The sequence below is a fragment of the Sus scrofa genome, chromosome 13 (assembly GCF_054392235.1).
Source record: "Sus scrofa isolate SSC_HxYL_T2T_F1_AM1 chromosome 13, Sscrofa_HxYL_maternal_Yorkshire_Landrace_v2.0, whole genome shotgun sequence".
Lineage (NCBI taxonomy): Eukaryota > Metazoa > Chordata > Mammalia > Artiodactyla > Suidae > Sus > Sus scrofa.
Genome location: NC_139395.1, coordinates 82,490,033 through 82,505,989, shown reverse-complemented (window position 1 = coordinate 82,505,989; position 15,957 = coordinate 82,490,033). Strand labels below are relative to the sequence as shown.

At 48.0% G+C, this 15,957-nt stretch overlaps 1 protein-coding gene across 11 annotated transcripts in view; it reads left to right on the top strand.

Annotated features, from left to right (window-relative positions):
- Positions 1-15,957, top strand: part of VGLL4 (vestigial like family member 4) — a 175,005-nt gene that overhangs the window by 138,916 nt on the left and 20,132 nt on the right. For 5 of the 11 annotated variants that reach the window (XM_021071114.2, XM_021071113.2, XM_021071111.2 and 2 more), the window contains one exon: positions 12,978-13,094. The exons of the other annotated variants lie outside the window; for them this stretch is intronic. In XM_021071114.2, coding sequence (XP_020926773.1) covers positions 12,978-13,094 — 117 coding nt within the window. The remainder of the gene's footprint in view (positions 1-12,977; positions 13,095-15,957) is intronic. 11 annotated transcript variants of the gene reach the window in all.

The window sequence follows — 15,957 nt, the reverse complement described above, 5'->3', positions numbered from 1 at the left end:
ACTTTTGTGTGTATGTGATGGTGTGCAGCTGCCGTGGTCACTCGATCACCATTGAGAGGGAGGGAACACATGTTGAGTTTGTACCAAATCCCGGTACCATGCCACACATTGTAAATATGTTATCTCATTAGCCCTGACAATCAATGTGTCCCTTTAAGATGGTGTGTAGGGGTGTGTGTGTGTGTGTGTTCTTCAGAAGCAGAAATTGGGAGGATAGGAATTCCCATTGTGGTTCAGTGGTAATGAACCCAACTAGTATCCATGAGGATGCAGGTTCAATCTGTATCCTCGCTCAGTGGGTTAAGGATCTGGTGTTGCCGTGAGTTGCAGTGTAGGTTGCAGATGCAGCTCAGATCTGGCATGGCTGTTGTGTAGGCCAGTGGCCACACATGCAATTCAACCCCTAGCCTGAGGGCCTCCATATGCGGCAGGTGTGGCCTTACAAAAAGAAAAGAAAGAAAGAAAGAGAAGAGGAATTGAGAGGAATGTGTCCAAAGTGATGATAGAGCTGGGATCAACACTACTGTGTGTGACACCAAAACCAGTGATCACTTGCTTATGTCACATCTGTATCTTACCTAAGACAGGATTACATGCAGCTTAAAGATGGACATCACATATTTAGGATGACGCTTTGTTTTTCCTTTTTGCCCACCCCATAGCATGTGGAAGTTCCCTGGGCCAGGGGTCCAACCTGTGCTGCAGCAGCAGCCCTAGCTGTTGCAGTGACAACGCCGGGTTCTTAATCTGCCATACCACCAGGGAACTCTTAGGATGTCACTTGATCATGCCAGTGTCTGGCACAGGGCAGGTGCTAAATACCTTCTGTGTTGAGTTGAAAATTAGACCCACCATCCAGAGAATGTGCTCTTTGAGCTCTGGCCCAGTTGCAGGAGGCATCCTCTTTTTGATCTGTGGTATATATGTTTGCAAAGTAGTTGCCCTTGGCCTCAGAACAGGGCAGAACCCATATGCTCACACTGAGATCAAAGCCATGGTCACTGGCTGTAGCATTAACCAGACTGGTTAACCATCCAAGCTGAAAGAGGCAGGACCCCTCGAAAGAAATCACGGCATCTCTCAGCGGTGTACTCCTTGGAAATCCCATCCTGGTGGGAAATGTGCCCCCTGTTGCTGTCTTTTCCGTGGCCACGTCTGTCCAGTTTCTTGTCAAGTCTGGTGTCGCCAGTTCTGGGTTCCCTGGAGTGTGGTCTCCAGGCTCTGGGTCCTCTGTTTTGTTTTCTTTGTTCCTCTTCTTTCTTTCTTTCTTTCTTTCTTTCTTTTTTTTCTTTTTTGTTTTTTTTTTTTTGGTCTTTTTGCCTTTTTAGGGCTGCTTCCTGCAGCTTATGGAGCTTCCCAGGCTAGGGGTCTAATCAGAGCTGTAGCTGCTGGCCTACACCACAGCTCACGGCAATGCTGGATCCTTGACCCACTGAGCGAGGCCAGGGATTGAACACACAACCTCATGGTTCCTTAGTCGGATTCGTTAACCACTGTGCCACAACAGGAACTCCTGTTCCTCCCCTTTCTCTTCTTCTTTCTCCTTTGCTTTCTTCTTCCCTTTACTGGTCTTACTCCTTTTCTTTTTCCCTTGGCCTTGGTTATTTTACTCTTGACTCCATAAGGGTAAACAGAAAAAGAGGGAAAAAATGGACAAACTCAAAACCAGTAATTCTTGAAGCTTGACAGAAGGTTGGAGGAGGCCTTTGAAATCAAGTGCTGAGCATAAAATAGAAACAAACAAACAAAAAAAAGCTATTGATTACTGGCTAACATGGTTATTGCTGGGTTTCTTTTCCCCCAGTGGGGTTGATGGTATAGCTGGTACCTCAGGTGCTTGAAAGTACCTAGTTTGTGAAGTACACACATAATCCTCGGCCACATCATCATGCTCTCTTTGCTGATTCTCCATTCCTTGACCTCTTTAGTGCCTTTATTACAAATGTGTATGGACATCCAACAAGGGACTGCTTATTCCACAAACTCCATGAAAGAAGAAGCAGCAGCAATTCATCATTTCAACTTAAAGCTAGATCCAGAGGGAATGTCAATTGGTGGAAGACAGTGTAGAGATTCCTTGAAAAACTAAAACTAGGATTACCACATGATCCAGCAAACGCAGCCCTGGTCATATATCCCAAAAAGACAAAACCTCTAAATTCGAGAAGATACATGCTCCCCAGTGTTCACAACAGCACTATTTACAGTGGCCAAGATATGGAAACAACCTAAATGTCCATAAATGACAGAGGAATGGATAAAAAAGATGTAGTATATATATGCAGTGGAATATTGCTCAGCCATAAAAAGGAATGAAATATCGCCATTTGCAGCAACATGGATGGAGCTAGAGATTATCATACTGAGTGAAGTAAATCAGAGAAAGACAAATACTATATGATATCTCTTATGTGTGGAATCTAAAAAATAATACAAATGAGCCTATTTACAAAACAGAAACAGACTCACAGGCATAGAAAACAAACTTACAGTTACCAAAGGGGAAAGGTTGAGAGAGGGATAAATTAGAGGTACGGGGTTTTACTATATATAAAATAAACAAGGACCTACTGTATAGCACAGGGAACTGTACTCAGTATCTTATAATAACCTATAATGGAAAAGGATTTGAAAAAGAGTATATGTGTATGTATGTTTATCACTTTGTTGTATACATGAAACTAACACAATATTGTTCAACTATGGTTCAATTAAAAAACCAGACCTAGAGGAAATTGAAGAGTTGGTGTTATTTTAATCCTTTGACTCTATTAGCAACTGGGGATTTGAAAGGTAAACAGTACTGTGTACATATGTTACACAGTAACACATATGTATGGGCAGAGCATGTTACTGCAGTGTTTGTGTCTACGCAAGCCCTAGGGTAGATGGAACTTTGCATCACTAAAAACAGTGGTTGGCGGAGAGTCCCAGCCTCATGAGAGCCTTTGTATCAGGGCTTATTTGTGACCTTGGCTGTTTATTGAGCCTTGTTGTATACAAGCACAAGCACCGTGGGGATGCTTCACAGGCAGGATCTCACCTCTTCCGCAGGCACAGCGCAGTGATGTGGCTACTATGTTTCTCCCTCTTTTGCAGGTGGTAAAACCGAGGCTCAGGTTCACAAAGCTAGCTGGTTGGTAACAGAGCTGGCTTGGTAACCCAGGCTGACAGTTCCTGGAGCTCACGAGCATGACAGCCATGTTACATTTATATTAAATAGTGTATGTATCCAGTTGCTGTGGATCATTTGATAAAGGACCTTAAGGCCTTGTGGTTGGGACCATCTGCTCTGTGAGCAGTCTCAGCAGAGTTGAAGATGCGTGGGAGATGCCAGGCAGAGACTTGGCGAGGGCGCAGTGAAGGGGACGCAGTGGCCTAAGGGATGAAGGCCCATCAGTGCTTAGGGGTCCTGGCAGCGTGTCTGCCCAGCTCAGCCAGGGTTCCCTTCTGGACGGTGGGAGGAAGAAGCTGTTGCTCTTCCCCTGAAGAGGCAGAAGCGGCGTCTCTGTGCAGGTGAGAGCCTCATGAGAACAAAGGAGGTTCCCTTGTGCCAGGGAAGTGCTTTAGAATCATGTTCTTGTTGGAAACCTCTGACCCAGTTATAAGTTAGTAGCTCAGGCCAGATGTAGCCTTAGTCTGACATAGTCACACTGGAGCATTTAAAAATGTGCCTTAAATATGCGAAGACCCTCCCTTGCTCCATCCAGATTTTGTAAATCAAACACTCTTAAAATAGGATCCCTCCAACTATGTGCCTTCTCTCTTTTTTCCCCCACATCCTTCTTGGCATCATCCAAACTTGGGAAGTTTTAGCCCCCAATTCTCTTTTTCTGCACTTTCATACAATGTCGTATAACTCCTCCCACGGGTGTTTTGGGATTTAAGAGGACGTCTCATAGCCTTAATTTTAGTTAACATAAATAACTGACTCTGAAACTGAGATATTGTTCAGTTGTGTGCGCGCGCGTGTGTGTGTTTGTGTTTTAATCCCTCCAACGTACAGCAGGTGTGTGTTTATTTGACAAAATCAATGAGAGAAGAACTCTGATGAGTGATGTCAGGGAGAGGTAAGTAAGATTGGCTTCATGCGAGGTTGATGATGCCCTAGAGCTGGAGCTGGAGCAGTGGGCCAGCCCTGCCAGGGGTGGAAATGAAGCTGGTGTTTTAGGGCCCCTCCCAGGTGACATCCAAGGCACATCTGTGTGTTGCATGCACGTGTTTTGTTAATGAAGTGTGGTACCTTTAAACAAAGGTCATGGGCTTGACCTGTGTTGTGTGGGTTTCTTGTTTGTCAGGCTGGAGGCATTTTCTCATTTTCACAGTTCAGCCGAAAACAAAGACCTCCTTATCCAAGCAGGGAGCTGTGCTCTTAAGAGCTGACATCAGCCTTTTCCCAGCAGGCATCATTTCTGCCTTAAGAGTCTTTGCAGAGAGCTAGGAAGACAGATAACCATCCTGCTACTGGCGTTTTCCTGGCCAAATAACTCCCAGGGTGAAGAAATGCCAGGCGTGCCAACAGTCCAGGCAGCATAACAAAGGGCTGTCCCCGTTTGTCTGCTCTCTTGGCCCTGGGGACTGCTGGGCTCTTCCATACCACACAGTTATAAACATAGGGGTAGGACCTTGAAAAGAGAGGACATTTGTCCTAGAGAGGAATTCAAGAATATTCAGGATAGATCAGAGAATGTTCATCAGCATATGTGAAGATACTTTTTAACAACGGCACACTAAAATGGAAAGAAGTTTTTTTAGGTTTATGGATTAAGGCAAAGGCATTTGTTCAAAAGTCGAGGAATCAAAACAACATGGGGTTTGGCTATTCCCCTTCAGGCCTGACTCTCCAAGCGCTCAGGCCCTTTTTAGAGCGCTGTTTTCATGAAGATGCTTCTGCGCCTGGAACACAAATGGCAGCTATTTTTATGCACAGTTAGAGGATTAGTCCTATTGCTTTATGACCGCACAGACCTCTTCTTGTCTCAGCACAAAGTGAGTCTGTCCTGCAAGTATATCAAGTGCTGTCTCTTCAGTAGATCTGACCGGGGCCCAGAGGGAGGACTCTGCAGAACTGTGCCTTGTGTGAGTATCGGTGGGTCTTTGATTTTCTTCTGCAATCTTGCTGGTCCGTCGATCGTCTTGTGCTAAATGCAGCTGGAACACGGCCATGAGCTGTTTGGTGTAGTTTTTGCTTTATAAAGGCTAGTGCTTGGCCTCTTACCCTCTTTTCCTCTCCAGATACACACATGCACACACACACATCTTTCTCTCTTCATTTTGAACTTTCTTCACAGCTTGTCTCTAAAGTGTAATTAAAGAGCTTGGTGCTGCACTGAGGGCTTGGGTCTGGCAGTAGCTAGAAACCTTGCCAGACAAGGGATCTGGATTCTGGATCCAAGCCTTCGCAGCCCCAACAGAGGCAACATGTACCACACGCTAGAAGGAAACAGACTTCGCTACCTCCTGCCCTCCCTTCCCTGAAGAAATCTAAGAAATACGAGTGGATCCACTTAGAAACCGGGTCAGAGCCCAGTGGAAGTAACAAACCAACTTGAAGTTGCCCAGGGCACTTTAGAAGGAAGTCTGCAGCTGCGCCCTCTCTGTTCCCCCAAACCTGTCCCCGTCATTGACTCCATCAAGGAATGGTTATGGCTTGTCAGACTCTCTGGGAGTCATCTTCTCATCACCCCGAAGTGACTCCCTCAGGGATTCAGGACACCACTGCCCAAGGAGCGTCTCAGGACCCTCTCGCCTTGAGATGCTTGAAGGGACAGAGTGTCCCCTTGGCCATAGTTTGGGATGCTCCCAACCCCATCTTCCGGGGTCTGCTCGAATCAAGCTCTGAGAGTTTGAGGTACAGAAATGTGGTTCAGCCCAGGGGTTCTCAGACGTTACTGGCTGTGGGATCCTTTCTTCCTTTTTCGTGAGCCCTTGTAGGAGTGTTCCAGGGAGCACAGCTGTCTAAAAATGAGCATTTTATTTGGTGTCAAAATTTTCTTATCAGCGTTCAGACTGACAAGGCTTCTTCGGTGCTTAAGTTTTGTAGTGAAATGATTGTGCAGCCCCTTGATGTGGAGTCGGTGGCTGCCATCATTCATGCTTAGGGCTTTCAGGGACGTTCACTGAGGCCAGAGAGCTAGAGGATGCCTGGGCTGTGTGCTCCTCACCTTCCATCCCCTCTTCCTTCCTTTCCTCTGAGCTGTTTCCAGGGAGCAGATTGTTTCCACTTCTGTGTCATTCCCCAGTCCGGCATGTGTTCCCCACCAGCAATTTTTTGGGGGGCCACACCGACAGCATGTGGATGTTCCCAGGGCCAGGGATTGAACCCGCACCACGGCAGTGACCCAAGCTGCTGCAGTGACAGTGCTGGATCCTTAACCCACTGTGCCACCAAGGAACTCCCCTTAGCATCAGTTTTAATGAAACCTCTTTCCTTCCCTCACTGGTGCCTTCCTAATCATAGGATCCTGGGGAACCAGTGGTCCCCTCTCACCTGGCCTCTTCTCCCTGGTGTCCGGGGCCCCTCTTGCTTTCATTGGTCCTCCTCTCCCTTCTGTTGCTCTTCCACTCAGACTCTCTCAAAGACTTGTCCTTAGCCCTTCCCCCAGGGCTCCATTCCTCTCAGTGCACAAACCCCGGACACAAGTCCCCTGCCAGCTCACAGTTTGAGTCACTACCGGGTCCTCAGAGTTGTATGTCGAGCTGCAGCCTTCCCTCACACCCACTGAGCTGCCGCTTCCAGATACAGTGTATGCCCCACGTACTCCGGGCTGCTTCAGTGGAATGGACGTGACAGGCTCCTTGAGTGGGCACTTGCCCAGGTCTGTCCCCCATTTCCACAGAGGGACATCTTTCCATGTGCCCTGAAGTCACCCCTGCTCTTCTTCTATCTGGTCTTCCACGTTTGCTCCATCGCCAGACCCTGTTAAAATCCATCTGCTGAGTGTTTTCCATGAAGGTCTGGCCTGGCCCATGGCTTAGACCCCCATCCCCACAGCAGGGCCCCCTTCCTGGTCTTGGTGCTTCTTACTTTCTGCTTGGAATTCCCCTGTGGCTGCCTGTCAGCTCTAGGAAACTCTGAATAGACCCTTGTCTGTAGCAGTTGCCATCATAGCTCAGCAACTTAAGAACCTGATACAGTGTCCATGAGGATGCAGGTTTGATCCCTGGCCTCACTCAGTGGATTAAGGATCCAGCACTGCTGTGAGCTGTGATGTAGGTTGCAGATGCAGTTCGGATCTGGCATTGCTGTGGCTGTGGCATAGGCTGACAGCTGTAGCTCTGACTTGACCCCTAGCCTGGCACTTCCACATGCCACACGTGCAGCCCTAAAAAGAATAAAAACAATGCTAGCTTAGACCCCTGTTTGCAGGAGCTTCTGCCCCACCTTGCTGAGTTGAACCCCTGTGCCCTCACCCTGGTCTTCGTTCACTTTTCCTGCCTCCTAGTCTTGGCAAAGGGCAAGTCCTTCTGCTTCAAGATGAACACTTCTTTGTATAGAATGATGATACTTGGCTGTAATTGTGTGCCCGTCTGTCTGTCCCCCTCCCCAGATTGCAGGTCCCTTGCTCATGTCTGTCCCACTAACACCCAGCACAGCACCAGCACCTCCTAGGTGGTAAATAAATGTTTGCATGAAAAACATGTCCCTGTGAGAGCACTGGCAGTGCTCTTCCCTTGGGAGAAAGGATGGTGAGAATTGCCTTCACATGTGTAATAATCCCCAAGGGCACCACTTACTGTACTTCTGTTTTTTCCTTGTGGCCTCGATGTTTAGTTCAGGGAACCTCCTGGAACAGAGGATCCCACCGCCACCACTTCCCCGATACCCTCCCAGCTCTCCCCAAACAGAAACGTTCAAATCCCTGGGCACACACAGTTTACAGTCTGAATCAATGGCTCTGCCTGGGATGCTTGTTGACTTCTGGGTAATAAGCCTTTGGAGTTCATTGTATGAGTGAATCTGCTTTCCCCTCCTCTATTTGTGTTTCCGATCCCAGTGTGAACATCAGGTCAAGTGTATGGAGATGAGAACTCCATTTTCATGAGTGTATCCCACAGGTCAGAGAGATGGGCAGACACCTCTTCTGGGTGAAACAGTGATCTGTTCATACTAGAAAAGCTAAATAAAAACCTCTGCCCATGTGTTCACTATTGGTGGAGTTTTTCAAATCTACCGAAAAAGTTCTCAAAGCCAAAGTGCTTTTTATCTATTTTATTTTTAAATTTTTTGTTCTTTTTTTTTTAATGGCTGCACCTGGGGCATATGGAAGTTACCAATGTAGGGGTTGAATTGAGCTGCAGCTGCCAGCCTGTGCCACAGCCTCAGAAACAGTATCTGAGCCACATCTGCAACCTACACCGGAGCTTGCATCAATGCTGGATCCTTAACCCACTGAGCGAAGCCAGGGATCAAACCTGAATCCTCATGGTGACAGCATCGGGTCCTTAACTCACTGAGCTGCAATAGGAACTCCCCAGCTATTTTCTGATAGACCCATCATGTTTATTTTATTTGTGTGTGACCACTTTGGGTGTTAGCTTTAGAGCAGGTTATGTCAAGTGACCATAGCATTGAGACTCTGTCTTCTGATGGCATCATGTGGACAGACCTTGACAGTGGAGACCCTGCTGAGAGGGGCTGATGGCCACGTGGTCTATGATCAACATGTATTTCTTGTGAGCCTGCATGGGGTGGGGGTGGGTCGGCAGTGTTTATGTGGGCAGTGGCTCTGGTTCCTTTTTTTTTTTTTTTTTTTTTTTAATTTTAATTTTTAATTTTAATTTTTTTGCTTTTTAGGGCTGCACCTGCGGCATATGGAGGTTCCCAAGCTAGGTGCTGAATTGCAGCTACAGCTGCCAGCCTATGCCACAGCCAAAGCAACGTGGGATCCGAGCCGTGTCTGCGACCTACACCACAGCTCATAGCAACACCAGATCCTTAACCCACTGAGCAAGGCCAGGGATCAAACCCACAACCTCATGGTTACGAGTCGGATGCATTTCTGCTGCGTCACTGTGGGAACTCCTCTGGCTCCTTTATAAACAATAAGATGAAAACCAAGTTCTTTAAGGTGACCTTCAAGGACTTTGATGATCTGTTCTAAACTTTCCTGAAATTATTCTCAAGAGATGGTCTCCTTGGACTTCCAATCATCAAAACCTCCTTAACTGTGGCTAAATGAAGAAGGTACCCAAATCTCTGCTTTTACACGCCTTTGGGCAAAGCTACACAAGTGCCGAGAGACTGCCCTCCCTGACTGCAGGTGGGCAGTTTGGATGGTCAACCTGACGCGACTTGCATTTGGAGGCTAATACTGAGACCAACGTTTTCATGCCCGGGGCATCTCAGTGTGTGCCGCCTGCTCTTCTCCAGCACACAGGCCCCTCTTCACACCTCTGTCAGCCCTTTTGAAAGACTGTTCAAGGGCTCTCAACATCCCTGATCGCCTGAACTTTAACTTCATCCTTCTAGACATGCCGTCCAGTTTTGTGATTGTCTGACCCGCCATCCTCCCCACCTACTCACTAGCTTTGTATTTTAAAAAGTTCAGATCTACAGAAGCATGAAACAGCTAATACAACGAGCAGCTAGATATCCTGCCCCAGATTCTGCCTAGTTGTGAATATTATGCCACATTTGCTTTCTCTTTTGTTGATGTTGTAGACAACGATGATGTGGTCTCACGTACCACCTAATTCACACTCAGCCCTGTAGAGATGCGTTCATTCCTTTTGTCGTTGTGCCTTGCAGTGATCTTGGGCCTAGGATAGCTTCTCCCATGTCGTGGGAGTGCATGGTGGTGGGTTGGGGGCTGAAGGAAGTGGAGACCCAGGCAGGGCCGGCCTTGGATGTCACTCCACAGGAGGGAGGCCTCCCTTTGCAACCAGCTGGACCGACGGCAGGGCACTGTCTGTCCATACTGGGAGGGGTGCCGTTGTTCGTTGTTCGAACCGATTCAGGGCATGTGTGGTCATTATGGCATGGGAGGTATGAGTTCGGAACCTGGGACGGAGGCAGAGGGAGAGAAAGCAAGTTGAAGGAGAAGGAGAAGGATTTGGAACATGAGATCGCTGAGCCATAAGGAACACATTTAAATGTCCGTGCCTGCTCTGAGGTAGCCGAAGTCAGCTTTTCATACATTTTTATTATTGCCCTGAAGGCTCATTTCTATTTCTAGCCAACAGTCCCAACAGTTTTACTTAAAAGAGACAACAACCCAGCACCTTCCCTCATTCATGGCCAAGGTGGAACATTCCCTTCTCCCTCTGCTCCCTAAACCTGCAAAACCCTCATAGGCTGCTGTCTAGTCTACCTCTTCCCTTCTCGTCTCTTCTCGTCTCTTCTCTTCTCTTCTCTTCTCTTCTCTTCTCTTCTCTTCTCTTCTCTTCTGACCTGCCCTGCCCTGCCCTGCCCTGCCCTGTCCTGTCCTGTCCTATCCTATCAATGAGACACCCCCCGCCTGCCGCAAACTCATTTAAAGCTTAGGTAAAGCCTCTTGACTTGAAAACTGGTAGAATAGGGGTGGAGTGGAGGGGAGGGACCTTCTAATTTTCAGCAGCACATTTGATATCTAATAAAAACGACCTCAGAATTTCCGAGACGCAGTGTTAACTCCTTGGTGGTGCTGTGATTGGAAGTGGGGATGGATGTAGGACCTAGAAAGGTGACTGTGGGGTTTCTCACTCAAACTGGAGTGTGGGGGTGGGGGTGGGAGCCGTGGCCTCTCCGCTGGTGGTGGAAGGACAGGCTGAACTCTGGGTGTCTCTGGGGAGCAGGGCGGCCCCTTCCTCCTCCTGTTGCTCAGATCCCAGGCTGCCTCATTTTTTCCTTTTTGAGCCCTGGTTGTTCATCTCTTCTTTCATTTCCAAGAAATGTAGCACTGTATCTTTCTAGTAATTTCCCCTACTTTGCCTAAGCTAGCAAGCCTTGTTTTATGTGCAGTAACCACAAGAACTTGTTAACAAATACAGATATTTGGGTTGTTTCCAGTGTTTTTCTATTACTTCTGATAGTTCTGGGGCCATCTCTGTATATCCATTCTTGTTCACATCTCATGTTCCCTGTTTTTCTCAAAGTGGATTTTCTGGGTCAGACGGCGCCCATTTCTGCTTCTGTGCACCCTGCCAGCTGGTCCCTAGTAGGTTTGCTGATTGGCATTCCCATTGGCAACTCTATGCATGTGCCTGGCACCCCATAGCATCACAGAGATGACTGTTACTGTGTAGCACCTTTTTGGCAAGTTTCATAGGAGAATCATTGTGGTAACTTGCCTTTTTTATTTTTCCTTTCTGCTACTAGGAATGGTGAATGATCTTTTCATTTTCCTTGGTCATTTGGATTTCTTCTTTTGTGGCTATTTCTTTAAAAAAAAAAATTAGGATGGTCGTCTTTCTGTTGCTATAACTCTTCATATTAAGGACGCTCCATCAGATGAGTTAGGAAAATAACCCGTTTTCCTAATTTGTATTTGCTTTTCAACTTACTGGGTTTTCGAAATACAGATTTTTTTTTTTTTAATTTGGAAGTAGTTGTATCATTAATCTTTTCTTTAGTGGACAGGACTTCTAAAGTGTTTTAGAAGGGATGGAACTGTGTTGGCCAGTACCTTGTGACACATGTTAGGCTGTGTGTGTTGGTGGCATAACTGTATGTGCTTATTCATACACGTCCTGGGCGCCTGCTTTGCCGGTGGTAATGAGGGGTGTGGGTGTGCGTGGAGCCTGCTCTGGGCCTGAGGAAGTTTCCTTGGCGGTGATGTGCAGGGCAGCTCCACGGAAGAGCAGGATCTCAGTCAGCATTTCCGGGCTGTCCTCCCCCTCCCCCTCCAAGGACACTCTCCATCTTCGCATTGAGCCACAGGAGTGGTCTAAAGGCTTTCGGTGTTTGTTTGAATGGTCTCTTGTTGGGTACCATAAGCAAGCTCTGAAATCACAAGTTTAAATACTGTTTTTATTTAACCGTTTTACCAGATGTTTCCTGTGGCTTGACAGATGTACCATTTACTCGAAAGTTACACTCCTGAGATTTTGAATGTTATGGACACCGTTGCTATAGACAGTGATTCTGTCAGGGCAGGATTTGGAAGACAACTCGTGCATCACTGGGGGCGGAAGATGTGTTTTTCCCTGGAACACAAATGTCGTCTTCGTCATCAGCCTTTATCTTCTGTTACAGTTCTGATCTCTGGTTTGTAAAGGACAGTAACCGGTTCATCAGGATTTATTCCACCAAACACCGTTGTGCCTTCATGGGTAGGACTTTCTGAAAGCAGCTGGATCCAGGCACATCTAGGTTTTGTTTGCAAAACTCACCTGGGTGGAAAAGAACTCAGGTTGTGGGCAGGTGAGACTTTAAACTGGCCTGGAAATGGGACCAAGGCTGGCCCCTGTGGCTAAGAAAGCTGCAGACATGGCATTTTTTGCACCCACCTCAGACCTGGGAGACAGACCTGTGGCCCCTTCACTGTCCAGGCCTGCAGTCAGCATTTCTCTGCAGACTCATGAGTCCTCACGGAACAGAGCCTCTCGGCCAGAATCCGGCAGCAGGAGAGCAGAGGAAGTTGCTTCCTACAAAACACAAGGGAGTCCGGGGCTGTGGCTGTAGTGCAGGGAAAACAGGGACTCCTGACCTTCTCAGCAGAGGGGCCCGCTGTGGGGGTACCCAGGCTGGGCGCTGCTCCTCTGAGCACCCCCTTCCCAGCAGCCTGCCTGCCTCTCCTGGGTCTTGTTGAGCCTTGTCCTAGAGTTTTATAGAAGCCTTAGGTTAAGGGAGACGGGTAGACAAAGAAAGAGGAAATGCTTGGTGTGGCTCCTTCCTGGGAGCCTAGATCTGTAACGATGCTCGGGACCTTCTGGCCCTAAACCCCCCCGAAGCCCCAGCCTGCCTGGGACCAGGAGACTGTGCGGGGCGTGGGGCACGGGGCTCTGGGCGGCCCTCACCTTGTGCCTCCCTTCAGTGGGGACTTTTATTCTGACAGGCCTCCTGCCCATCCAGTTTTGCGCTGGGGACCGCGTGCCAAGTTTGGGAGGCCCAAGGCTTTCTTGTGGGCGGACGCTGGGCTGTCTTCATGCTCTTTGGCAATGATTAAAGTGAGGTTAGTACCAAAAACCCTTTCATTTTATTCCCTTATCCTTGCTTTTTCAAACCAGATGGCAACCCTGTATTTTCAGCTGTAATTAATTTAAACTCTGAAACAGCAAGGACTGGGAGAGGTAGGGCCGCCTCTGCTCACAGGGACAGCAGCGATTTCCCCTCTCATCCCTCTCCCCTCCCCATTCGGCCCCTCGTCCCATCAGACCCATGTCCTGTCAGGCTTCTTCTGAGAGGGCCCTGGGGTGGGGGTGGGGAGGCTGTTAAGGGGGCTGCAGCCCTGGCCACTGATGACGCGTGTGAGCTGGAAGGGTTCCCGCACACGGGTAATTGTTCCCTTAATGGAGTGGAGGTAGCCAAGTTTCAGGTGACGGCTGACACGTTGTTGCCAGGCTGGGCGGTCACATGACCGGCCCCAGACAATGATGCATAGTTTGCGTGGCGGCTGCTTGGGGAGGACAGGGTGCTTTTTCTTCCTACCCAGTCCGGCCGCCAGGCTTGCCTCCAAAAGGGGGTATGTTTTAGGTTTAACATGTATTCTTAAAGAAAATTACAAGGCAAATAAAAGCACTTGGCCACAGTTGAAGTCTGGAGGTTTTGACCTCAGCTATTTGACCGCCTCCCTCCCTGGAGATGGTGCTGGTCCCTCCTCCACCAGTGGCTCTGGAGCCTGGGATCGGGTAGAGATGAGAGCCTTTCCACATGCCTAGTTGCAGCTTTTGACTCCTTTCAGCAGCCCCTCCTGCTGAGGCGCCGCTCCGGGCTCTAAAAGGTTGAGATGGAGAGCACAGTGGTGTCCAGGTCCCCTCACTTGCCCACGCAGCAGGCACCATGGGGGTTTCATTTCGTCGTCTGAGGAACACATTTTGGGGCAGCACGGAGGAGCTGCAGATCAAAGCAGGTCTGTTAACGATAATATGTGTGCATAGCACTTTGGCAAACTGTGCATTAATGTTACACAAATGGTAGTTAGTACTATTATTCACATTAGCCATCCTTGAAGTCATTTTTAAAGGCCCATGGTGAGAAAGGAGAACCACAAATATGTAGCTTGTGAGTCTCCAGAATGTTCGCTAGCAATGTCGACACCAGTCTTGGGAGCTTTTGGTGAGCTGGGCAATGGGTGGTCTTTGAGCATTTAGTTTTTAATGTCAGATGCTTATATTATTCATCAGCACTTCTCTCATGACCCCCTTGGACCGTGTTTACAGAGACTTGTGTTGGTGGTGATGTTTTGGGCCAGACCTATCCTTTTGGAAACCTTTTCTTTTTCTCTAGTAGGGAGGGCCAGACACGTAGAGATAAATGTGTCCCGTGGTTCCAGCCTTCTTTACTACTAGTGATTTGTCAGAACTTCTGAGGACGGAAAAGTAAACAATCACCAAATGATCTAGCAAGTCCACTTGAGGCTATAGACCCCAAAGACATGAAAGCAGGGACCTGAAACTGCTATCTGTACACCTGCGCTCACAGCAGCAGAATTCACAGCATCCGGAAGGTGGGAGCAACCCAGTGTCTGTTGACAGATGAGTAGACACACCAGGTGTGGGCGACCCAACATGATGGAATATTATTTAGCCTTTAAAAAGGAGCACAGTTCTGGCACCTGCCCCAGCATGGATGAACCTTGAAAACACTATGCTCAGTAAAATGTGCTAATCACAAAAGGACAAAGAATGCCTGATTCCTCTTATGTGAGGAGTCAGATTCATGGCGACAGCAGGGAGAGTGGTGGTTGCCAGGCAATGGGGAGGGGAGGATGGAGAGTTTGTGTGGAATGGGCACAGAGTGTCACTTTGGGAAGATGAAAAAGTTCTGAATCTGGATGGTGGGGACAGTTACAGTGTAAATGTACTTAATGCCACTGAACTGTGTATTTTAAAATGACTAAAGTGGTGAATTGTAGGTGTATTTTTCCACAGTTTTTAGAAAAAAGATGAAAAAAATCTAAAGGCTAATGATTAACTTCAGTTCAATTGAATAAACAATAATGAATCTATTATGTGTTCAGCCTTTGTGTTCCATACTGAGCTGGGATGGACACTGTGTAAAGAGGGACAGGCAACTTGAAGGTTGGAGAGTCAGCTCTGAGGATATGATATTTGGCCCAGTGGAAGAGAGAGGCAGTGTGATGGGTCTGGAGGGTGGTCATTTTCCTTTAAAGGGCGGTTAGAATTCCCCATGATCCTTTGCTGGGGGACTTCCTCGTGGAAAGGAAAGGGGTATGTCACCTGGGTACCGGGAATGGCAGTCCCAGATTCTCAGAAGACATTTGTAGAATCAGCAAATCAAGAGTTTTGGGGTCAGGGAGGGAAATGGTGTTTCATTGTTTTTTTTGTTTGGTTTTGTTTTTTTACCATTTCTTGGGCCGCTCCCACGGCATGTGGAGGTTCCCAGGCTAGGGCTCTAATTGGAGCTGCAGCTGCCAGCCTACGCCACAGCCACAGCAATGCAGGATCCGAGCCGCATCTGTGACCTACACCATAGCTCACGGCAACGCCGGATCCTTAACCCACTGAGCAAGGCCAGGGATTGAACCTGCAACCTCATGGTTCCTAGTCGGATTCGTTAACCACTGTGCCACGATGGGAACTCCCAAAATTTTTTTTTTTTTTTTTTGTCTTTTTAGGGTCACACCCATGGCATATGGAGGTTCCCAGGCTAGGGTTCCAAGAGCCGGATCCTTAACCCACTGAGCAAGGCCAGGGATTGAACCTGCAACCTCATGGTTCCTAGTCGGATTCGTTAACCACTGTGCCACGATGGGAACTCCCAAATTTTTTTTTTTTTTTTTGTCTTTTTAGGGTCACACCCATGGCATATGGAGGTTCCCAGGCTAGGGTTCCAAGAGCCGGATCCTTAACCCA